At 41.2% G+C, this 25,844-nt stretch overlaps 1 protein-coding gene across 4 annotated transcripts in view; it reads left to right on the plus strand.

Annotated features, from left to right (window-relative positions):
• The window catches only part of ASH1L (ASH1 like histone lysine methyltransferase), a 58,225-nt gene that overhangs the window by 14,949 nt on the left and 17,432 nt on the right, over nucleotides 1-25,844 (plus strand). For 3 of the 4 annotated variants that reach the window (XM_082781045.1, XM_082781046.1, XM_082781044.1), the window contains exons 3-8: nucleotides 267-5,016; nucleotides 9,833-9,934; nucleotides 14,234-14,975; nucleotides 16,033-16,212; nucleotides 21,914-22,008; nucleotides 24,563-24,636. In XM_082781045.1, the coding sequence (XP_082637171.1) occupies nucleotides 267-5,016; nucleotides 9,833-9,934; nucleotides 14,234-14,975; nucleotides 16,033-16,212; nucleotides 21,914-22,008; nucleotides 24,563-24,636 (5,943 nt within the window). The remainder of the gene's footprint in view (nucleotides 1-266; nucleotides 5,017-9,832; nucleotides 9,935-14,233; nucleotides 14,976-16,032; nucleotides 16,213-21,913; nucleotides 22,009-24,562; nucleotides 24,637-25,844) is intronic. The other variant, XM_082781047.1, reaches the window with a different exon arrangement.

The following is a 25,844-nucleotide window of genomic DNA, read 5'->3' on the forward strand; positions in this document are numbered from 1 at the left end:
TGGTTTTTTTTTTGGGGGGGGTGGAATTCTTATAACTAGGGAACAGATTAAATGGTTTATATTAAGAACTGGTGGTGAGTTTGTTTTTCCTTAACATTAGAAAAGCCGTAACGTGTCCACTGAAATGCAATTGCTTTAAAACTCATAGATTCAGGTTATATAGTTACCTTACCAAAAGCAAGTGTTAATAAGCTCCGCAAGACACTGTGTTACTCAGAGTCTTTGTGCTCTATTCCTAAAGAATTTCTCTTTCTATTGACTTTTAGGACCCTTCAAAGTCGTACAAGAAAGCTGGAGATGTCGCAACAGTTGAATTACATGTGGAAGAAGGTATACAAGTAGAAACAAATCCTTTATCTAAGAAAGTTTCCCCATTGCACTCTGAAATGACAGATTATATAAAGTCATCTCCTCCAACTCTTATCAGTAGCCATAATTCTGACTTAAAGGATAGAACACAAATTAATGGAGCAACAACTGTAACAGAGAAATTGGCTCAGCTTATTGCAACTTGTCCTCCTTCGAAGTCTTCCAAAACAAAGCAGAAGAAGCCCGGAAGTGGAACTGCATCTGGTTTGGTTAAAGACTCTGGGAAGAAGCTACCAGGAACCATAACTGCTAGTGGGATAGTAAACAAAGATTTGATAAAGAAATTGCCAGGATCTGGCATTGCTGTTGGATTGGTTAGCAAGGACTCAGGGAAGAAGCCATTAGGGATTGGTAGCGCAGCCATATTGGTTAACAAAGACTCTGGGAAGAAGCCACAAGGGATTGGCCCCTTAATTGGATTGGTCAACAAGGACTCTGGAAAGAGGCCAGCAGGGATCAGCACTCCAACTGGGTTAGTTAACAAGGACTCTGGGAAGAAACAGCCAGTGACCAGCTCTGCAATTGGATTAATCAACAAAGATGTTGGGAGGAAGTTTCCAGGTATCAGCACTCCAAGTGGATTGACTAATAAGGAGTCTGTAAAGAAGGCAGTAGGGATTGGCACTCCAGCTGGATTGATTAACAAGGATGCTGGGAAGAAGCTGCTGGGAATAAATAGTCCTACAGGATTGCTTAGCAAGGATTCTGGGAGAAAGATGCCAGGGAATGGCAGTACGACAGTTCTCACTAGCAAAGACTCTGGAAGAAAGACACCAGGGATTGGAAGCCCAGTGGGACCAGTTAACAAGGACTCTGGGAGGAAGATGTCAGGAATTAGCAGTCCGGTGGGATTGGTTAACAAGGACTCTGGAAAGAAGCCAACAGGAATCAGCACTCCAGTGGGTTTGGTTAACAAGGACTCTGGAACTCTGAAAGCAGACACTCTTACGCCTGCCTCAGAGCCCTTTAAGCTTCCTTGTAATTCAAACCTCGGTAGCCTCGAAAGCCATGATTCTGCAGATCTACTGAAAGAAAATACTACCAGCAAAACGTTTGAGAAGCATATTATGAGGCAAAGTAAAGAAAGTATCTTGGAAAAATTTTCAATTCAGAAAGAAATTGCTGATGTGGGCAAGGAGATGTTTAATGAAGGAATCTGTGTTCCACAGGACAGTTACTCAACTAGTGAAAAAGGGATTTATGAAGCATCTAAGCATGAAAAACAGCCTCCAGTATATTGCACTTCACCAGACTTCCGGACAGGAGGTGCTTCAGATGTATCCACAGCAAAGTCCCCGTTTAGTGCAGTAGGAGAGGGAAATCTCCCATCACCTTCACCCACGGTGTCTGTTACAACCTTAAACAGGAACCTCTCAACAACATCTTCCCAGTTAGCATCTAACACGTTGCATTTAAGTTCCACAGCTGATCTCTTAGAAGGCATTTCAGATCAGATGGGCAAAACTCAGTTTTCGCCTGACAGTACGCTTCTGAACATAAACAGAACATTGAACCATACTCTGAGCACCGATTTTAAAGGTGCTGATAAAGATCTAAATGATTCGAAAGCTTCTTATGTAGAAACTTCAAGAACTAGTCCCTCTATAGGAAAAAAGCCGATTTTGGCAGCTGAAACAAGCATTCATGCTACTGTCACCCCTTCAGTAGTTAGTTTTACAAGCTTGTTTAGTAGCAAGCAGTTCCTAAAGATTGGTGCAATAGCTGCATCAGATAAATCCTGCCAAGGAGCAAAAAATCTGAGCGCTAGTCAGCAATCAAAACCTTTGAAGAAGAGAAAAGGAAGGAAACCACGATGGACTAAAGTGGTGTCAAGAAACACGTGTCGACCTCCAAAGGGTCTGGAACTAGAAAGGTCAGAGCTTTTTAAAAACATTTCATACAGTGCACTATCAAACAGTAACTTGGAACAGGCCAAGTTCTTGAAAAACATAGGATCATCTACTTTCGTGGAGCACGAATTTGTCAAACATCAGTTGCCAAAACTGAATGAGGCTAATGGGCAGTCTCTTGCACTGTTAACTGAGACTGACAAGCAGACTCAAAAGTTCTACAGCACTCACAAACAACCCTCAAGTTTGTGTATGTCGGATGATTTCTTACCTGACATGTATAAACCCAAAAGAGGAAGACCCAAATCAAAGGAGATGCCAGAGCTGGAAGGTCCCCCCAAAAGAACTCTAAAGATCCCAGCATCAAAAGTCTTTTCAGTGCAGTCAAAGGAAGAGCAAGAACCTCCCATTTTGCAGCCTGAAGTAGAAATTCCTTCCCTAAAACAGAGTTTATCAGGACAAGCTTTTCCTAAAAAGAGAGGGAGACCTAAAAGACAAATCAGGTCATCGATTAAAATGAAGCCGCCTATTCTTTCTGTGGCGCCTTTTGTTGGATCAGAGAGTTCAAACAAGATAGAGTCTGAAAGTGATCAACATCGAAGTGGGGATTTTTTTGAGAGAAAGGACCAGCTCCGAGGGCCAGAAGAAGTCCAAAAACCTAATATTTGTAGCATGACTGATTTGGAAGTAGACTCAGACAGAAAAGTTGCCAAGAGAAACAATGGACAGTTAATGAAAACAATTATTCGAAAAATAAATAAAATGAAGACTTTGAAGCGAAAGAAACTTTTGAATCAGATTCTCTCTAGTACAGTGGAACCAAATAACAAAGGGAAAGTGCAATCTAAACTCCACAATACGGTGTCAACTCTTGCTGCCACTTTTGGTTCAAAATTAGGCCAGCAAATAAATGTCAGCAAGAAAGGAACAATTTATATAGGAAAAAGGAGAGGAAGGAAACCTAAAGCTGTCCTGAATGGTATTTTAACTAGCAATTCTGCCGGCTTGACAGTTCTTGAGAAGTCTGCCCAGCAAACTCCTGGGACATCATTTGGACAAGTTCTTCCCCACTTGCTGCCTTCAGCAGCCAGTAGTTCTGAGATTCTTCCATCTCCCGTTTGTTCTCAGTCTTCTGCCGTGAGTGGGGGACAGAGCCCCGTCAGCAGCGACGCCGGATTCATTGAGCCCAGCTCTGTGCCGTATTTACATATCCACTCCAGACAAGGAAGTGTTGTTCAGACACTTGCGATGAAGAAAGCTGCTAAGGGAAGGAGGAGATTATCTCCACCTACGCTGTTGCCAAACTCTCCTTCTCACTTGAGTGAGCTGACATCCCTGAAAGAAGCTACTCCTTCCCCAGTGAGCGAGTCTCACAGCGACGAGACGATACCCAGTGACAGTGGGATAGGAACAGATAATAACAGTACTTCGGATCGAGCGGAGAAGTTTTGTGGGCAAAAAAAGAAAAGGCATTCATTTGATCATGTTTCCCTTATTACACCTGAAACTTCCACAGTTTTAAGCAATCTCAAAGAGAAGCATAAACACAAATGCAAGCGCCGAAGTCACGATTACCTTAGCTACGACAAAATGAAGAGGCAGAAGCGAAAAAGGAAAAAGAAGTATCCTCAACTCCGAAGCAGGCAGGACCCAGATTTTCTAGCTGAATTAGAAGAATTAATAAGTCGGTTAAGTGAAATTAGAATAACCCACAGAAGTCACCATTTTATACCGCGAGACTTACTGCCTACCATTTTTAGGATAAATTTCAATAGTTTCTATACTCACCCTACTTTTCCTTTAGATCCGTTGCACTACATTAGAAAACCTGACTTAAAGAAAAAGAGAGGCAGGCCTCCAAAAATGCGGGAGGCTATGGCAGAAATGCCTTTTATGCATAGTCTCAGCTTTCCTCTCTCCAGTACCGGGTTCTATCCCTCTTACGGCATGCCTTATTCTCCATCTCCCCTTGCAGCTGCTCCCATAGGGTTAGGTTATTATGGAAGGTACCCTCCAACCCTTTATCCTCCTCCACCTTCCCCATCTTTCACTACCCCACTGCCACCACCTTCCTACATGCATACAGGCCATTTGCTTCTCAATCCCACCAAATATCACAAGAAGAAGCATAAACTTTTACGCCAGGAGGCTTTCCTCACAACGAGTAGGACGCCGCTCTTGTCAATGAGCACCTACCCCAGCGTGCCACCTGAAATGGCTTATGGCTGGATGCTTGAACATAAGCATAGACATCGCCACAAACACAGAGAACATCGTACTTCTGAACAGCCACAGGTTTCCATGGACACTATAACAGCTAACAGCTCTTCAAGAACTGTTCTGGAGTCCTTGAAGCGCTACAGATTTGGGAAGGAGGCTGTTGGTGAGAGGTACAAACACAAGGAGAAACACAGGTGTCATATGTCTTGTCCACACCTGTCACCTTCAAAGGGTTTGCTAAGCAGAGATGAACAATGGGTCAGGAGAGAGCCTTCGGAGACTAATTCGTTAGCACTGGGATTGCAGACACCGTTACAGATAGACTGCTCGGAAAATTCCCCAGGTCTGTCCCTGGGGGGATTTACTCCCAGCTCGGAGCCAGCCAGCAATGATGAGCACACAAATCTTTTCACAAGTGCAATAGGCAGCTGCAGAGTCACGAACTCTACCAGCACCAATGGACGTAAAAAATTAACTGACAGCCCTGGACTCTTCAGTGCACAAGACACCTCGCTAAATCGACCCCTTAGAAAGGAACCATTGCCTTCTATTGAAAAGGCACTGCAGCCTCTGTCAGGTAAGGGAGCTCTAATTGTATCATTTCATACGAGCCTTGCTGTTTTATGTTCTAGCGAATGTGCACTAGTAAAGGCAAGCAAGTATAGCTTTGGCTTTGTGGCAATTTTTCTGCGTTGAATTTCGGTATTACTAGCGCTTTTGTTCTTGAGAATTTCTACTATTACAGTTCTGCATATCTTTTGGTACAGACTTCTGGGACTGTGTAAGTACCTCCTCCCACCAGATCTGTCTTGCTTTGTTATAGCAGTATATAAAGTTTTGCTAAGGATGCATTCTCATGAAAAGTTTTTTGTTTGTTTGTTTGTTTTTTTCCCTTACAATTTTAACTATCTAAATTTTCTCAAGGTTGCTGATACTGTAAAAGTCTTTTTTCTGCTTATTTTGAAGTTTGGTTGATTGGTTTTAGACTAGTTATTAGTACTACTATTGCAAAGGACTACTTTATTAAACAAAACATTTCATATTTCTTTTATGACTCCATTTTAGGTATTTTGATAATTTTTACTGCAGTGTAGCTTTGAATCCCTGACTTGAGGCCTCTAGCAGTACCTTACAACAGTTGCTGAATGATTCTGGGAATGCCAAAGACCAAACTTTGTAGTGAGTGCTTTATTAATAGCTGGGAAACTCATCTTACGTAGCCTCAAACAAAAGTGGAATGGAACTAGCTGAGGCTGTGTATACAGAAAACTGCAATGACAGTATCAGAAGATTGCTGTTCAAGGGAAGGGCCTGGTCTCTGAAGCTATGAACTTCATCATTTACACGACAGTAAGAACAGAATATGTAATATGAAGTTTGGGACTGGAACAAAGTATATTACACCTCAGTTTCCCTACTGGCTTCATGTTGTCACTTCATGCTGTACTTCATTATTACAGATGTTGGTGGGAGTAATTTCCACATTTTACCCACTTCTGTCTTAATTGCCACGGAGGTTTTAGTGAGAGCACATAACAAAGATAATATGCAGAAGACAAAAGTGTGGCTTGTGCTTTTATTTGCTTGCTTCTGTTGCATAAAAGAAGCCTGATGTTTTCTCCTCCCTTGCTCTAATCCTTGTCTACACTCTCCATGGTAAATTTAAATCATTTACCTAAAACCACTTGTGACTAATACTTCACAGACCAAGAGCTAAGGAAACAGCTAACTGTCAATAAGGAATACTAACTCTGCACATTCCTTACTTTCATCTTCCTCCTTTTCTTGTAACGCCCCCATTCTGATGCCTCCTGCCACCTCCATGCTCTCACTACAGTGCCTTGCATGGATGGAGGTTTTATTTTGCCTTTGACTTTGGCTTTTTTGGTTGTTTGGTTTACTTCATTATTTTAAGGGCAGTTGGAAGTGGCTGGATTGTTTTACAAGTTGTCCATTCACCCAAGAAGCATAACTTTTGATGATATATTTAAATAGTGTGTATCTAAGCAGTTAGTTTTTGGGTGGTTTTTTTTGTTTGTTTGTTTTTGAAAACATGCATTTGTTTTATGGTCCAGTATGAGGAAAGTAAAGTACATTGCATAAAATGTAGTTAGAAAAACATAAATTTTAGGTTTTTCATATCTCTGCTTTATTATTAAAATTACTTGTGGGGAGAGTGTCAGGAGAAAGTGGTAAAGCTGTAAGATTGCTTCTCCTGCTGCAGTGGAAAGACAAATTCAAAGTGCTAGGTCACTGAAGGGTTAAATTTGTCTCTGAGGATTGAAGAATTAGTTGTGGTAGCTTGTGCAGTTCAGGGAATTTCCTGAGGAATTCCATTACAGTGAATGATCTGACTTGGGTTTTTATGAGGAACAGCCTAATTAAAGGAAAAAGCAGAGATGCTTTAAGCTGAAACCTGCTAGTGAAGGCTCTGAATCACTCTCCCTCTTGGAGTGTTTAATTGGTTCATCAGATGCAATGTATCACTTCCAGTGCGTGTATTTCCTGCAATTGCAACCAGCTGTTTTATTGTGAGACCAGCCTTCAGCTCAGCATTCATCTCATTCACAAGGAGCTCCCAGTGCCCCGCATCACGTATGTGCAGTACATCAGAGGACTTAAGACTGCATCTAGAAAAAAGCTGCGTGTTAAGGGCCTCTATTTTTGTTTAGATCGATGTCAAGTAGTAGAGTTGTTTGGTTTTTTATCTCTGCTGCTGACTTGTGATTCTGAAGCTATTACCGTGAAAGACTTAGATATTTTTGTGTACTTCGTAAAATAGCATAGATAGAGAAAAAGAATGAGGTACAGCAAAGATTTTTTTTTATTTATTAAACCAGATGCAGTTAAGGTGCATGGTGGGGGGAACGCTGAATCAGAGCTGTTAAAAAGAGAAGTCCAAGACCAGCATTGGGCAGTGCTTCCTAAAATTGTCCTGTATGATCCGTAGGGGACATTCATGATAGTTTATTTCAGAAATACCCACCTGAAAAATACCCTTCCTTTCCATAGATTTTTTGAACCGACAGATGCTGTGATTTCAGCTGATGCTAGCTGGTCTCTGGTTGCTTGTCTCAGAGTTGTAATCCAAATGCGGATGTTTTGGGGAAGGGATGCTAGCGAGTGTTGGTATCTCACAGGAGATGGAGTTTAGAGATGTTTACATGCTGGAGATGTGTTGTTTAAAACAGGCAGCTCACACTCCGACACCAAGGCCCCTAGGCTGTAACTTTTTGTCTTTAAATGGTGAAATAGGCGGTAGCTCTGTTGTTGCCGCCTGTGGCAGCGTCCTCGCCTGCTGCCTTGGCTCTGGAGAGAGCAGCTGGGAGCGCGTCCCAAAAAGGGTATGGAAGCATAGCGGGTGACGGGCTATGCTTGGTCTCGTGTCCACGAGGCAAAACTGCTTTGCGTTGTACATGAGCAGTGTAACAGCGCCTGCTCCGATCAGGGGTCCTGCAAAAAAAAAAGCAGGGATTTATTCTTAAACCGTGAGGCGAGGATGTAGAGAAGCGAGTATCGCGGGCTCCTTCGTTGTGTCGTGTTCCCTTCCTGGCATGCTTTTGTTAGCCGGCTGCCAAAGTCGAACCAGAGTCGCCACGGGAGAGCCCGGGCTGGGCGCTGTGCGGAGGAGCAGGGCAGTGGTGGGCACCTTGCCCCTTTCAGCCGGGGCTCGCAGCGGTGTGGAAGCGCGGGTGGCTCCACACCTCGAGTGGTTCGGGACGAGCCTGTGGCAGAGCGGCCGCGGTGGGCTCACAATTCCTGGAAGGAAAAGGAGAACCAAAACAAGGCGGCCCGCGGGGAGCCGCTCAAACGCGAGGGCGGGCCTGGGGCCCGCAGGCCGAGGGAAGCCCGCGTTTCCAGGCGAGGCCTCTCGGCGTTTCAGCCACCGCCGGGCCGCTGCCGGTACCGGGTTTCCACCCGAGCACCGGGGCCGAGGCGCAGCTCGGGGCCGGGCCGCGGGCAGCGGCGCCCCCTGCCGCGGCTGGGCTGGGCCGGGCCGGGCCGCCTCGGGCCTGCAGGGAGAGGCCTCAGGGAACGAGAGCGAGCGGCCCCCGGGGCCCTCTCGCTTTTCTTCTGCCCTAGGACAGCCATATAACCTCCTCCTGCTTAGAGCATGTAGTCTTCTCCTTCCTTTTTTTTTTTTCTCCCTCTTTTTCTGATCTTTTTTTTCTCTCTGCTTCCTGCTTCATCTCTTTTCCCTCTCTGCTTTGCCTCTTTCCTCTCTTTTCTCCTTAACCCCCCTTGTTTTCCTGAGGTCCCAGGACATCTGTTTTAATCTGTGCAGCATGAAATCAATGTCTCTTACAGTTCTTTACTAGAAAAATTGATTCTGGAATAAGGAAACAATCGTTCTTTCTAAGATTAAGCAACTGCATGTAGTCTCCCTGTAGAGTCCCAGTACACCTTCCTTTCTGCCTGCATGTTGTAGAAACAGACTGTTCAGAAGCCACCTCAGGAGCCCCTCAGCACCATCTCTACATCAAGATGCCATACAGGAAAACCTGAAAATCTTCACAGGAAGATTTCTGGTTTGCAGCTCAGGACAATGTCCAGCAGCCTTACAGTCATACCCTTGCTGAGAAGAATTCCTGAGAAATTAAATCTGATTCTTCTGCCTTGTCAAGAATTTAGAATAATTGGAACAGTGGTATTGTTTACTTCCTGTCTCAATGGAACATTTCTTAGTTGTTACACCACGAGCTAATAATACCCATCATAAAAGTTCTGGACTCCTCAGTACCACAAATACATGGACATACTGCAGTGAGCCCAGTGAAAAGCCAAAGGCGGCTGAGGGATTGGAAATTCCGTCATAGCGAGGCTGAGAGAGCTGGGATTGTTCAGCCTTTAGCAGAAAATACTCAAGAGAGATCCTATCTATGCTGCCCGTACCTGATGGCAGGGGTTAAAGAAAATGGAGCCAAACTTAGTGCTGCCTAGTGAGAGGACAAGGGGCAGTGGGCGCAAACTCAAGTACAGGAAATGCTGTTCATACAGAAGAAAAAAATGTGCCATTATATGGGTGATTGAACCTCTGTCTCAGGTTGCCTAGGAAGGTTGTGGAGTCTCCATCCCTGGACATGTTGGTTGTTTTTTCCTTTTTTTTTTTTTTTTTGCTTTTTACATAAAAGCCAATACTCAGATACCAAGCGATTCTTCCATATGGCTTATTTATTGTCCTTTCTATGCCTTGGTTCTGTAAGAAATTCTGCTGTGATGGTTCAGTCCCATCCTTCTGTAGGTACATGCATCATAGCAAGCATTCTTAAAGCTAAAAAGCAGTAATATTAGTTTGAATATTTAACATCTACAGTGGGTTTTATTATCACTGCCAGACTGAAGTGAGGTGTTTTTTTTTTTTGTGCTTTTGTCTTCCCTGGTCTGCTTTTCAGGCACTCTGCCAACACAGGACAAACCTTCCCAGAGGCAGTCAGAGAGCACAAATTGCAGCCCTTCCAGAAAGAGATCAACATCTGAGAGCACATCTTCTACAGGCAAGTAATATTTGCTGATCTTGTTTTGGGGACCAGAGCAATACTAAGATCTATACTGCTATAGGCAGCTAAGACAACATTGTTATAATTTTACAGCAGCAGTATTTTCATGGAGATGCTGAGTTTTTCTGCTTAGAGTTTAGGATACAAGTGCTTCAGGTTGGACTGTAGCTGGTATATATGGACTGAGCTGGTATATATGGAAGCAGCAGCATAGCTATGGAGTTTAGTTCCTCACCGTGTTAAATTAGTCTTCATGAAGCTTGAGTCTTTAATTACTAGTAAGACCTGTGACACTACAGTTAATCAATGAATTAGATGAATAAATTCCTCTGTAGGGAAGAGCTTGGCTTCTGGGCTGCTCCAAAGGTAGATAACTGGTAGATAACTATTAGGATCAAGAGGGGGTATGCTGATGTGTTGTCTTTGTCATATGTGAGAATCTTGCTAAGATGATGGAGGATGACAGGTAGCTCGTCCATCCTGGTCAACCCCAATTGTATAGTTGTGAATGAACCTAGGCAGGTCAAAAATCACAACAGGAGAGAGTCTGAAGTACTGAAAGGGCTGGAAACTCCTCATCAGTTCTGTCAAACAAGAACTTCTAAACAAATGTATTGTGAAGTTGAGCAAATGTATGCTGGCGAGATGTCAATGGAGTTGGCTTTGTCAGCCATGGGGTGACATGCTACACAGGTTGCTGCTTGAAGTCCAAATTCGTTCACTTGACAAAGAAGGGAAAGCCTATATTTGTGTACCAATTTGCTAATTTTGGGAAGTACAGCTTAAAAATAAGCTCAGAAAAGACAGGTAATAAAAACATATAGATAATATAAACACTGAGAAGCTCAGCAGAGGCTTAAAATTTGAAGGGAGATAAAGATAGCATATCATAGAAAGAGGAACAGGGAGAGGGATGAGTCAGAAATCTAATAAACAAACCAATATACTAATGCAAAAAAGGTTGGAAAATAAATAGGATTAGATAGAAATGTTTGAAGGCTAGTTAAAAGATTGAGTAACCGGCACAGTGAACACTTAGTGGGGTAGTTCACTACAAAGGTATTCACACTGAATAATGTAACCTTTGTGGAAAGGCTAGGCAAGGAAGAAAGCAAAGGACTTTTCACCTCCTTATATCCCAAATGGAAGGGAGGTTTTAGAGCCACAGAAGATAACTTGAGTGATACTTAGTGGTAGGAAAGCTTGTGGGCACTATCATCATAATCTACCACAGCCCATTGGGCCAAGAAGATGAAGCACGAAAGGCATATTTGCCACAATCTGCAGCATCTTTCAAAGAGCCTTTAGCAGCAGTAAGAAACCAGTGTGACGTTCATGGGGAAGGGAATCCAGCAAGATAAAAACTTACGAGCAAAGCATGGAGGATAGTTTTTTTCAACCATAAAACAGGAAAAGCAATAGGAAGAGAGACTCCTCTAGATTTGATTGTGATCATTAGGGGGGAACAGACTGAAAATGTCAATGTGAAATACAATATGAATGAAAGATGCACGAAAAAAATATCCTTAGGAAGCAGTTGGATAGTAAACAGTAAACTAAAAACAGTGGATTTCATGAAGGAAGGTATCAGTGAGTTCAGGTCTTGTAGGTATGATTTCTTAGAAGGCAAATTTAATGGAAAAGAGTGCTAAAGGTAGGCTCACACCACTAAGAAGTGTCATTCGGGACATGAACTGGAGATGATGGATGAGAAGAAGCATGTGACAAGACTAGCTTGGCAGAATCATGACCATTTAGTCATCCCAAACACAAGCAAAAAAGCATGTAGAAAGTTAAAAGTTCCTGGTTTGAAATGTAGGACAGTTTACTAAAGCTAATTATAAAAGAACAGCACAAACGTGTGAGGACAAAAATCAGAAAAAACAAGAACTAAAATGAGATAAAAGTAACAAGGGACATAAAGGTGGAAGAATCCATCCTGTGAGTACATGTTAACTAGAAGAAATGCAGGGAACAGCATTGTTCTTGATGTTTAGCAAAAGGGGGAAGGCTTTTCTCAAGTGATGCTAAGAATCACAGTGTGTCTGAAGTACATGTAATATGGTGTATTTTTTGCTTCAGTTCTCATTAGAAAGGGCATTAAGATCTAGGCATCAAGTTCCATTCTAGTCCGGTTTCTTGTTATTCTTATGGTAGATAAACAGCTACTTAAGCTGGCACCTTTTAAGATGAAGAATGCATTTCTATGTTAGCTGCTGTTGTATAACATCACACCTTTCTCTTGCTCGTGCACCATACTGCACTTAAAATTGCAAATTGACAGTTAATATTGTGGAAGAGCAATACTTGTCCTCTCCTTGATTTTCAGTCTAATCGTGTCTTTGACGTGCAGTCAGCTTTTTACTGTAACTGTCTGTTGCTGCTTTCTATTCACAGTTAACTTTCTTTTAAAGAAAAGGTCTTACGTTTCAGTGGGCTGGATGACAGACAAACGTGCACGTTTGTGTGAGTGGAAAAGCTGTGGGTCATTGCACGTAGTGTATCTAGTGTATGTGTACAGATTATCCAGCAATAGTTTTGGAGCACTATTTCATCTAGTCCTTAAATGATAGATTGGTGAGCTGCAGAAAAAGTAAATTGTATCAACGTATAAATTACTTCAGTAATATCACAGTAATTTGCTGGATTAATAGGACAGCCGCTAAGTCAGAGTGTGCCCAGTTATCTGTTAACAGCATGAAGTGACTTGTAGTGTACTCAGCAGTCATTCTGCAAGGCACTTACAAGATTTGAGCCTTTTTTTGTAGGGAGGCAAGTCTCGTGCAGTCACACTGGGAGTGAGTATGTAGATGTTGCTCTGTTGGACTTTCACAGCTACAAAACTGTTGAATCCCTTGACCAAATTGTCAGAGGGAAGGAGATCTGAAAATGTTCTTTTCCTGTGTATTCCCGGGAAGCTGTCAGCCATGTAGTAAAAAGAGACCCTGTTTGCAGTACCACTGCCACTGAGGAAAATACAATGTAAGCTTACCTGCTTGTGGGACACAAAAAATCCTTAACTCTGACCGATTTTATATGGAATCCCAGTTGCAGAAAAAGCTGCTGTTAGAATTCAGACATTCTTAGACAGTGAAGTTGATTGCAAATTCGTAGGAAACATCCTTAGGATATGTACTTACAGAACTACTTATTACAATTTCCATATGTAAAGAATGTGGCAAAACTGCTATTTCCTCCTCCCTTTAAACAAACATTGTCGCAGATGCTTTCTTCAGCATATGCTAAAGAAAATATTCTACAGTGAAGAAGTGTTCTCTTTCTCTGTCTTGCTACATTTGTTTTACTCGCTCAATTAAAAGGAGCAACAGCAAACTGTAAGGCTGTGTATAGGCAGTTGTTAAAAGTTCAGGCATTTCTTGTGCAGGAGAGCACAGGAATAAAACTGAGTCACAGGTTTTTCAGCTTCAAAGACACTGATGTGATGCTGGTAAAGACCAGGCTTTGTTACCTTTTTATGCAGATTTGGCTGCATGTGGGATGTCAGTGCATTTGTCAGAGAGCTGCTTTGCAGCCAAGCAAGTGTGCATGACCAGTGCTTCCAGCTGTTTTGGGGTTTGTGGTTCAGTTGTCTGATCCTTTTGGATCAGTTTCCAAACAGAACCACTAGTTCAAGGACAGCCACTAGACTTGGTGTCCAAATGCATTGTGTCATGCCGTTTGGTTATCATGGGCGGCGCAGCTGCTTATGGAGCTCACAGTGCTAAACAGATGGTGTTTCTGCAAGAAACTTTCAGCTCCCTCCCAATGTGTATTTAAAGACCATAAGAAAGCAGGGTAATTTGTCTTTATTATTTCATCTAAAATTGAAAGCTGAAAGTGTAAATCCTTCCCTTGCTTTCAGAATTATTCAGGCTGCTAGGTTTTTCATGTGGTTGGTAGTGCTTACAGCAGTGCCTTGCAAGCATGTTGCATCTTTTTTGAATCCTGCAGAAAGAAGGATTGTTCATAGGAGGATTTTTAGAAGTTGACCTGCTGATTCTTTTTCCTTTAAATCATTTCAACTCTGGGAACAGTGTTTTCATTTGCACTTGCAAATTTGTTACTTGGGAAAATTGATGAGGAACACATTTCCCCAAAGTAACAGACTTGGACTAGAAAATACTTATTGTAAATTGTGTTGCATCTTTGACAGCTAATGCTTAATGTCTCTATTGCCAAAAGATACAAACCCTTTTACAGAAATATTTTGTCGTCTTCCCTTTAGCAGTTACATTAGCGCATGCTTTTCAGTCTCCAGCTTAAGTTCCAGTACATTTCTATTTGTTTGTGTTTCAGTGATTGGAGTACCTACGCGGGGGACAAGGCTGGCAACTGCTGTTGATGATTCAGTGGACAGCTTACTGCAGCGCATGGCACAACATGAAGGCCAGGCTACTTTGGACAAAACCATAGAAGCAGTCATTGCAAATGTATCTGTTCCACCATCAGCTAGTCCTGCTCGAAACCACAACAGGGAGAGGAGCCTAGGAAAACAGGACAGCCTCGTAGCTCCAGCAATTCCAAGCAGCTCCTGCAGTGATAGTATCTCACTTCTGTCAGACAGATTACCAAACAGCTATTCCCCACATCATCTGAAGAGAAGTGTGGTTGAAGCCATGCAGCGACAAGCTAGGAAAATGTGCAATTATAACAAGATCTTGGCAACAAAAAAAAATCTTGACCACGTCAATAAAATTCTGAAAGCCAAAAAGCTGCAAAGGCAGTCACGGACAGGGAATAATTTTGTGAAACGCAGGCCAGGTAGGCCCCGGAAATACCCAATGCAGGCTGTCGTCTCAATGCAAGCTTTCCAGGCAGCTCGACTGGTCAGTCAGGAGTTAGACAAAAGGGAAGAAAGCAGCAGTCCTTTACACCTTGGACCTGATACCATCACAGATGTAATTGAAGCTGTAGTGCAAAGTGTGAACTTGAATACAGATCACCGAAAAGGCTGGAAGAGAAAGAGGTGGCTTGCAGAGGAACAGGCCAGGAAACGACAAAAGTCTCTACCAGAAGAAGAACAGGAGAGCACAAAGAGGTAATTCTCCGTTAACCTCCGTTATATGTTGGCACTTACAACATTTCAGACCATCAGAGAATCCTACTCATACCAACTCTGCTCATTGCATTTGGTTTCACAAAGAAGTTTGTCGGTTTTAAGAAAGCTTAAGGGTCTTTCTAAGCTACCAAACATCACACCCTAAAATGTAATGGAATTGCAGGTAATCTAAAGCTTGTTTTTGTGCTCGTGTCTCAAGTGAAACATGTTTTCTGATTATCTCAATGAAAAATACATTTAATCTGCTGGTAACAAGTTTACTAATGAGGCACTTCAGCAAAGATCATCATGTGCTGAATAACAAACTATGGGTGCTACATGCTCCATGGGAACCTTAAGTGTGTGACTTCTATGCATGATAAGCAAATATTTGCAAGTGACACAATGTCAGGTGAGATCAACTGATACACAGCAAATAAAGAGTAAAACCAAAGCTGCAAATAGGAGTTACAATATGCACCTGTCTTAGGAGTGCAATCGCTGGTAAAGGAACACGCCAGAAGTCTCTGATTCAGTCTTCACATGCTTGTCCCCAAAGTCATCGGCATAAACAGATCAAGCTCTTTCAGAAGTCTTCCTTCCTGTGTTTTCAGAATAATTCTGGAAAATAATCATCCACTTGTGTTTCAGAAATTAATACCAAGATATAGACATTTAGAATTGCACAATTTTGCTGGAACTGTGTGTTCAAAGGATATATTGTATGGCTCTCCTGAAAGCTAAGAAAAGGTTTACCACGTACTATTTTTAGAGTACAAAAGCAGATAGTGTAAGTCACCTTCTAAATTACTGCACTAAGGCTCCAACCGGTAAATATTAGGAGTAATAACATTACTCTAAAAAGATTCTCCACTTTTTATGATTAACTACCACTTGATCATGATCATTGAGTTACATATTTAAATAGCTGAGGCACCTAGTAATTCAGAAACCTGGGCTTTTTATTTTGCTGCTGACCATGAAAAGGAATAATGACGTGGTAAGATAATGTTTATGGTAAGAAATACTGTAAGATAATCTTTACTTTTCCTTCCAGTTTTTCTGAGACAGCAGCTGAACCACCCAGTCCACATGATGCCCTTGGGAAACCACAGGAACCTGAAAACACTGAACAGCCTTTGCCTTCTCTTGCCCAGCGTGAGAAAAAAGCCCCTCGGCCCCCAAAGAAGAAGTACCAGAAGGCAGGGCTCTACTCTGATGTGTACAAAACAACAGAGTAAGTAATACCGGGGGAAAGTTGCTGTCTGATATTCCAGTGGAAACTGTCTTCTTTCAGCTAGAGCCATAAAGAGCTGCTACTAATAAGTAGCTGAAATAAAACCATCAACTTAATTCAAGCCTGTGAAAAATAACACACATGATAATTATCAGAATCTGACCCAGTGAAGATTTAAAATATAGCCCCAGTCAGAAAGCAGCCTCCAGCAGTCTGAAAGTGTTTCTGAGTATCGACCTTGAAGAAGGTAAGACAGCTGCTTTCTACAATCAAATGATCACAGTAGTAAAATTGCTGGCAGAGCTTGCGGTGTTCAGGAACCGAGTACCACGTCTACATAAAAGGGGCCATTACTTTTCTATTTTTATTGACTGAATGATGTTGAGTGGTCATCTTTGGTATGAAAGAATTTCAGGAACGCAGCCTGTTCATTTCACAGCTAAGTGAAGTTCATCTCCTTCGCTTTGTATGAGCTCTTTAGTGTAAAAATCGAGCGCTTCAGTGGTGTACGCTAGAAGGTGGGCATCTCCCGTTTCTGATAACCAGCTCGCTTCTGCTTCTCTTTGTAGTTACGTAAGATTTCTGCAGCCATTTGGACAATTGTGCTGAAAGTTAAGAATTTGCACTTCTCTTAAATATGATCTGTCAAATTAAAAAGAGGGAAGTTGTTCACCTTCTGACTCATCCTACTTTGTAGACCACTTAAGGTTACACAGACTGCTGGGAGGCTGCTAGCATAGTTTTATCTGCTGTTCTGGTCACTTTCCTTTGCATTGTAGAATGAGGGCATGAGTAAGGGATCAAGACTCTAAGGAAGAACAAAGATCAAGGTCTGATCAAAGTGCATCTGTTTCTAATAGTTAGAAAGCATGCTCTTTTGCAGCTCTGCTAAAATTTATAGTATTTGGATGTTCTGTCACAGGTATACACAGTCATGCAACACTCCAGTATTGCTTCTTAAAAACGAGGTGTGTGTGTTGCGTTAGGATGGGACCTGAGAATCTTTTACAATAAAACATCAGTGACATTGTCAGTCTTAGTCAGCCCCCAGAGAGAACCCTTACTTCATAGCCAGTAAGCAGATGTCATTTGAAAAACTGCATGAATACGAGAAACAAAAGTTGATGTTTGTGAGTGATGATGGAATCAAGGTCACTGCCATGGAGAAGGCCAGCACAAAGCTGACCTCTGCTTGCAATCCTCCCTCTCCCATCACATCTCATGTTGCATTTCCATGGAGGCTTGAAGAGTTCTGATTTGGTCTTCACATTGGTTCTTGCTCCACATAGCGAGTCCTTCCCTTGCACTGGTAATGATGTTTGTGATGAGCTGCTTGAGACTACTGAGGAAACTTTTCCCTATCAAGTAAGTAAATGCAGCCTACACAATCTGAGCTACCTTTCTTGATAGTATTTTGAACACTAATACTGAAACAAGGTATGGAGATGCATAATTGGGCAAGGACAGAACTGTGGCCATCTTGTTTTAGGTGTCCTGTCTTACACCAAGGTGCTGTGCAAAAGGCTGATCCCAGCATTTCATTTGTCCTGGCACTGGCTCTCTCCTTACTTTTACTGAGTTGATTCAGCAAACTAAATTGGCAATGTAGTAGACACTTTTTTATAATTAATTTTCTGTTAATTAAACTTGCTGTTCCAGTTCTTTTGCACTGTCAGATGTGTGCCAGTGCAAGAGGACATCAGAAGTTCATTTTATTATTCTAATAATTTGTATAACTTGCAGCTGTGTGAGTATGAAAACATGATCTTAGTTGAAAACAAAAATGCAGCTCTGTAATTGTACGGCACCCTCTAGTGATGATACAGTTAAGTGTCATCATTGTTTCAAAAACAGCTTCTGCATTCTCTAGTTGATATTGTACAAAGAGAAACAGAGACAAATGATAAGTGCAATTGCAGACATGTCACTCTAAAGGCCATTTTCTTACCCTACTGCATCTTTCTCAAATTATTCTAAGTGTCCTTAGAACAGATAAAGTAGTGGAAGTTTTACTGACGTTTATTGTCGGCTTCTCTCTAGATCAGTTACATCCAACTGCTAAAACAACAGCACAGAAAATATTTGTCATTTCATTGCTAGTTTAGTCTGCTGTTATAAGAGAGAGCTGTACATTAGTTTCTCTGCTGCCACTTGAGTTGTACAATTTGCCTAACCAGAATTTCACTCCAGCTGACCTTGATGTAGAAATTTTATTAAAACACAGTGAAGAAAGCTCAAACTTTGTAATTCCTTGCAAATGAGCTAAGAACAAAAGGAGTGATGTCTGAAGTTAGCCTCAGTTCTACCTCGATTCCCAAAAGTAGTTTTGTAGACAGCATTAGCTGTTACGTCCACGTGAATTTTCCAGAATCCTCAACTCCCACTGGAAGAATCACACTGATCTTTTGCTGAAGAAAAGTTCAGTGTGTGGTTGCACAAGACTGCAGGTTTGAGAACAAAAGAAGATTGTGTACTGGAGTCACTATCTGTTTACCCAGTAGTAGCTTTCCTAGAGGAGTACAAAGTCTACTTCACCAAAGAAATTAAATAATTAAAAGTAAATTAGTATTTAACAAAAATATGGTTCTCATTAGGGAAATATCTGGCAAAGTTTTTCATATTGTCTGTGATTTTTATCAGCAATAAGAAATTCTGAGTTCTTGTTCCAGGAGTGTTGTCTGCACAATTGTGCTGTGATCAGTACTGAATTGCATCTCGCCTGGCGTACACATCACTGCAGTTTAGCACGGGCTTGAATGTGAGGTTTCCACCCATTTGCTCCTATCAGTGCCTTCCTTTTGCTGATGTTTGCAGAGCTGCAGGGTGAATCACAGTAGCTAATTGAATGCTTTAGAAGCAAAGCTGTAGAAAAAGCCTACAGAGACCGAGAGTCTGTGTTGCCAGAGCCATCTGTGGTGAGGAGGCAGACCAAGGTGGAGCGGGGGAGTTGATGTGCAGGTCAGGATCAGGCCCAGTGACAATGACCAGCGTCAGATGCAGTCCAGGGATGGCCAGAGAGGTGCAGGCTACAGCCGCGGAGGCAGCACAGGGCCCAGCCCACATCCTCAGCCCTCATGGCTGGGCTGGAGGTGGGTGACATGCAGCACAGGCCTGGCAGGGACCAAGTGCCCAGGGCTTGAACATAACCAAATCTCCTGGGGCCGTGGGTGCAGGACCTGGGGGAAGCCCCTTGCGAGGCTGCTCAGGGTCACAAAGGGCTGGTGGTAGCACTCGGCCACCCCCTGGGAGCTTCTGCGAGGCTGTTGGCGTGCCTTAGCAAAGGGGAATGGAGGGCTCTGTCCACCAAACAGAACCTGAATTGCCATCCCAGAAACCCCAGCCCAAAAGAAGAGCTTATTTTCTTCCTAGTGGGGCTGCATGGGCCTGCTAATATGGACCTTTTCTCAATGTTGTGGAGAGGCCCCTTTTAATCCAAGTGGCTTTTTTTTTTTTGGCGTGGCATTTATGTTTATAAAGCTCTCTGTCTATCCTTGATTACTTTAGCATAGTCTCCTTTTTTATTGAATACTTATTTCATTTTAACTTCTGCGATTTCAGAAGGAAGGGGTGAGAAGTATTGGTGACGTTGGTTCAGCTTATTGATTTGTCATGACAATTCTGAAATGCCTCTAACAATACTTCATCACTGTGTTTGGGAGAAAAATAAAATAGGTGCTTTCCCATTGTTCTTTGTGACAATGCCTAAAGAGCTTTGTGTTACACTTTGTGTTTTTAACTAGATGCTTTCTCTGCTTCCTTCTCCTACTAGTTTCCTCCTTACAGTTCAGTTGCCACTGAGTAGGTGGGTGTTAAAGGGTGCGTGTTTGGCTGGAATTAAGTTGTACCTTCCTATGGAATGGTTTTCCGTTTTTCATTTTTTTGCCTTTAAGGATTTGCTTGCCTCTTGAGAATGGAGGTTCACACTTTGCCTTTTCAAAATGCTTTTCCTTTTCCTCTCGATAAGAACTTGCCTTCCAGGTCTTGTAAGTAGTTACTGCAGAGTAACTTTCTTTGCAAGTCTTAGTGATTCAGTGCAGCACAACTTGACGGAAGACCTTACTCCTAAACAAATAAAACAAATGCCTGCCATTAGTAAACAGAGGGTCATAATTAATATTAAAAACAGTAACCTTTATTATTTGAGAGAATGCTGCTGCTTTTTGATTAGGATAGCTCGACAAAGTATACTTCAGTTTGCAATTGCTGTATTTATGTAAAGAGCAAGCAGTAGCTTTGTGCTGGTGATACATTCTGGACCATGAAGCACCGGACTGGAAATAGGTGATCTGTGTTTTAACCTTCCTTCTGTCCTACACTGTGACCTGGAGCAGGCTAACCTCTCCTTCTGGTGGTGGAATACCTATGTGCCTTAAAAAATGAAGATAATAGTTTTCAGATGTGTTGTGCTCAGATAGTCCCATTTCATTTTAATAATAGACTGTAGTGAGCTGCCAAAACAGTCTTTCAGAGAAGACTGCAAGTTGTCTTTCATTCCAGATCTTTGAATCAAGGTGCAGTGGCTTTATGGAATGCATCCTCTGAATACAAAATGTAGGGATTGTTTGGCTAGAGAGAGAAACTCGACTGAGTTCAAGCGTATGACGTTATATCAGAAGTCAAATTAATTTACTGTAAAAATATCTTTTGATCTTAAAATCCATCTCATTACCGTGTGTATGTATCTGCCTGTATATGTGCATTAGGTTAAACGCAAGGGTATTGTAGTAACTAGAGCCCTAACACATAATGCTATTAAAAGCACGGTACTTTAATGAAGAGTACATGCAGCATCTAATTCAGAGCCCTCATTTCAGCAGTATGCCTTAATTTCTCTTTCACTATCTAAAATTTAGTTAACTTTATATATTTTGAGAATAAATATTAGCAATCCAGAAGGGATTACAGGAGTGTGCAGACCACATTCAGTTGTATGTCCAGTTATTAAACATGAATCGCTTAAAAAGCTTAGTAAACTTTAATAGGCTTTAATAACATTTTTATCTTTGGTATATTTAACATTTAGATGTCTCTTCTGAATGTTGCAGAGCTACGGTACTAAGTATAACCACATCAGTTTTTTCTTTCCATGCTTTCTTTGTCAGTAGCCAAAAGGAGGTGTTTAGAAAAGACAGGGTACTGAGCTAGGTGGTTTGACATCTGCATGATCCATACAACCATTCTTACTTCATGTTCCTGTTTTTTTTCCTTCTGTATAGGGGCTATCTTGTTGCTTTTTTAACTCTGGTTTCTGTTCTTTTCCTGCTTTTAATGATAAATAGCCTACTAAAGGAATAGAACCTGAACATTTCTTCTCAGCAAAGTAGGAAAGCAGGCACTATATATGTATAACATGTCAAATACCTAAGCAAACAACATTGGATATGAATTAAGATTGTTTTATTCTTGTGATCTTAGTTATTACTTATCTGTTCCGTACTACAAATTTAAAGTTGATGGTGTCCCATCAGGTGTTGCCTACTTAGAAATTACGGGGAAAAAATCAAATCACCAGTTTTGAAGCAAATATTTGCCAAGCAACCTGGAAGTTAATTTTTTTGGCCATTCCTATTATTATTCTCTTGCTCGATGTTCTAGATATTCATGCCTTAATAAAACAGAAAATACGTTTTTTTTTAACAAATGTCAGAAATGTGCCTCATTCTGATTTTTTGTTGTTGTTGCTTTCATCTGTTGTCCACAGTCCGAAGAGCCGCCTCATACAATTAAAGAAAGAAAAGCTGGAGTACACTCCTGGAGAGCATGAGCATGGACTGTTTCCAGCCCCTATTCATGTTGGTGGGTAATTCACATGTTTTAATTGTTGGGAAACAAATATCACTCTTAGGTGACATTGAAGTACTCTGCTTCATAGTCTTTCTGTTTCTCTCCCTTTTCTTCTTTTTTATTTTATGGCATTGTCAGGTTACTCATATCTTTCAGCATATGAACTTTGTCAGAAGTCGTACTCATCCTTCTGTGTTTTTCAGTGCACAAGTTTGACTCGAGGCTTCCTTGTTGCTGTTTGACCTTTGCTCTCATTTTTTTATTTATCATAAGAAAATATCAGTCTAGTTTTAAGCACGCTTTAACTGCCATAATGTTTTAGCTTAAATGCAGTACAATAGCCACCTTTTCAAACTAATACCACAGTAGAATAGCCAGAGATTATGATTACTGTTTCTTAAATCTCAAATGCTAAGCAAACGATACATTCCCCCATAGGATAAATATGAGAAGTAGAACATAAATGAGGCCTGGGTCTTGTCTCTGCCCTCTGCATAAGGAAATTATGACCTGTGGGTAGCATGAGGACTTAGAACTTGTCGTGTCCCATGATGGCGTTGCCAAGTCCAGTCCATTTGACTGAACTGCCTGGGGTTGATGGTTGTGAACTCTCAGACTGAAGTTTTTGCAGTTCATGCTGTTTCCCAGTACAAAACAAAATTGATTTATTATTTTTAAGGTAACTTTTTCCTCCCCTAAAATGCTGCGATTTTTCACTTCACGCACTGTCATGCAAAGTGATTTGAGAAATTTTACATTGTTCAGAGGGAGTATTTATCCCATCAGATACAAATGTTTAATTGGTTTGTCATCTTAAACTGAACCTTGTTGCTCCATTCACAACTTTCCCAGAGAGGCAATACCAGCTGAAGAGTTTGAAAGATCTGTTTGAATCGGTGAGCATAAACATTTAAGAATCAGTTTTCAGAACTGAAGGTGTTAATTCAAATTGACAAGAACATGACCTTTCTCAATTCATTTTTGAATTAGGTCATATAACTCTGCTGCACGACTGAACCATCTGTTGGGATGCTCAGGTTCAGTTTGCAGTGCAATGATCCTGTTCTCTTCCTAGGGCCATGACCTCAAGTTTGTTTGTACTAGCAGACACAAACAAGCTACTGCAATAAAGATAAGGCTGTTTTAATTGCTCTGTATTGGGTAGCTGGAGAGTAGTTTTAACTGCAGAGCAGAGTTACAAGGTTTAGGACTGTGCCAGATAACTGTACTAGTGCCTACTTGATGAGGGCTGGAAGGACATTCCACATACTGCAGGCACGGTGCCAGGGCACTTGAAAGAGCCTTTTGTTTCGCCTGGTGAGGTCATAGAAGTGAAAGCAAATTCCCGGCAGATTTAGCTCTTTCCTGGAACCTGCTATGGATGAATAAAGCATTGAAAATAAAAAGTAATTTAGGAGTACATTGTAAGGAAAACAGCACAATTTTAATTTCCACTTGTGAGGGTATGCATGTGAATTTACACAAAATCGCAGACTATTGCTGGAGGAACATAAAGGCATTTATTACCATTTAGAAAACCTGGGAAAATCCAACATGAGACTGACACCTCATCTTTAGTCACTCTTCTCACTACAATTTTGTGACAATTTTCCAACAACATGCCAAGAGTACTTCTTAGCTAGAAGTAGCCTAGCACTTGTGTCAAGCCTCAGGTCTTAATATTAACAAAGCATTTATTGAGTCAGTTTCCTTCCTTTAGGAAAAGATTGGTGTGATAGTAAGTTTTGGAATAAAGACAAAATCTACAGTGAAAGCAGTGTTTCCTGTCTAAAAAGTTTCAAATATTGCTGAAAATACAGATCATCTTGAAGTCATTCTGAAACAATTAGGAATGTCTTTGTCAAGTCTGAATTAGTTTGGTAAAGGTTGTAGGAAAAGGTTTGGAAACTTCTCAAAATTCAAAATCTGTTTTCTAAGTACGCTACTGTGATTCACCACCTTGTATGAATCACATATGCAGAGTTTTTGTATATGTGTTTGATCTCTGTGATAAATCATTTTAGTATGTACACAGTTGAGGAGAAAGCGTCTCCTTTGTTTGGGATTGCTGCAAGGAGTTAGCAGTGTCTCAGTATGACACAGAGGCATCTTCAGTTTTGTCAATTATTTGCTGTTCTGTAACTCGCATTCAGTTAACCCCTCCTGGACAAACACCTGCAAGGTTCCTGGCAGGACTCTTCAGATTTTAACTGTAACTGTTAAAGTTTAATGACACCCTTAAAGTTCAGTCATCAAAGCAGAATGCAGCTCTAACTCAGCAAGCGCATCTCATTTCTGAGACAGAAGCTTGCTTGGTGTCTATACAGCTTTAAACCTCAGTGCAAAACCAGAGCAGAATGCAAAGGCTAGCAAGATGGAATGCTCTTTCCTGTGCTTGTCACTAATAAATAAAATGTTCTCGGAAGATTCTGCTATTCTGCCTTTTTGACTTTCAGACATGGAGAGGCCCTATCAGAATTCTGGCAGTGTGCCTAGGAGCAGTCCTTTTGCCCCTTGGGGATATGTGAATATGAGTGTGTACAACTTATAAACCTTTTTGTTTCAGGGAAGTATCTCAGACAAAAGAGAATTGACTTCCAGCTGCCTTACGACATCCTCTGGCAGTGGAAACACAATCAGGTACAAGATAAAAAGTTACTCGTTGCCAAGATTATGATTGGAAGTCTTGGAAAAAAAACCAGCAGAATTCTTGCATGAAAGCTATGTTTATATATTCTATGTATTAATGAATATTCTTATTGCTGCCACTGGGTGAGGAAAAAAGGATTTGCATATGTATTAAATGTGAATAGTTTCCATTATTCTATCTCTTACAAAATAGCAATCCTATAGGTTTCTGCCAAAAAAGTCATTAATTTTGCTGCAGACTTTTATTTTGGTAGTGTGCCTGCTTTCTGCAATGATCTTGTTTTAGACACGCCTCAGGAGAATTCAGATGTACTGCCAACAGCACAGAGAAATTTCAGGCCTTATTTTTCTTGGATCGCTCCCAGCAGAGTGGAATTTATTTTTCACTTGCAAGCTGAAATTTTCGTACTGAGGAAAGAAGAGAAAGTGTTTAACAGTCGCATTCTTTTTAAAGAGCTTTAAATATGTGCAAACCTAAAAATAGGATTTTTTTTTTTTCCCTGAGAAGTTTCCACCAAGTGATTTAACACAGGATTTAATGCTGGAAGGTAAATCTGTCCCCAGCTGTGCAGCAGGAAAGTGCTCTGAGACATGTAACTTAAGGATGTGAATGAGCAATACAAATTCCCAGGTGGTTGTGGCTCCAGCTACCTTTTGAAATACCACCAAAATGTAATCTTAAAGTAATGATAGCTGTTGACATTTCAGCTGAGGACAGTTTCTTGACATGTACTGAAGATTGCCTACATCTGCCTGACTTAGCTGTTCAATATTGCATAAATAATGGATACATATGATCTATTTCCTTGACATTTTCCATAGCTATCTAGAATATTGAAAACCATTACAGAATAGTCTTGTTTGTACAACATTTGTATAGTTTGTACAATGCCTGTCTGCTGTGTATGTTACTGATGGAAGGCCATTAGTGCAATACATAGGTTATATATGTAATAATTTGAAATTATTCCTTAAAGCTTGTCTGAAAGAATTTCCCTTTTCCCTCCAGTCATCTGCATCTGCAGAGGACACTTTTCTAATTAGAAGATGAATCTTCATTTCTCGTGGTTGTTACCTGTAGTCACAGTTTTGATTACCACCTTAATTTTACTTTTTCACTTTTTTTTTAAATATTGGCATGTGATAATTCCACCAAAGACACTTTCTCCAAAGTAGTTTTAAATAATTATTCTTCTTTT

The sequence above is a fragment of the Aythya marila genome (assembly GCF_965140915.1).
Source record: "Aythya marila genome assembly, chromosome: 29".
In the NCBI taxonomy this organism is placed as follows: domain Eukaryota; kingdom Metazoa; phylum Chordata; class Aves; order Anseriformes; family Anatidae; genus Aythya; species Aythya marila.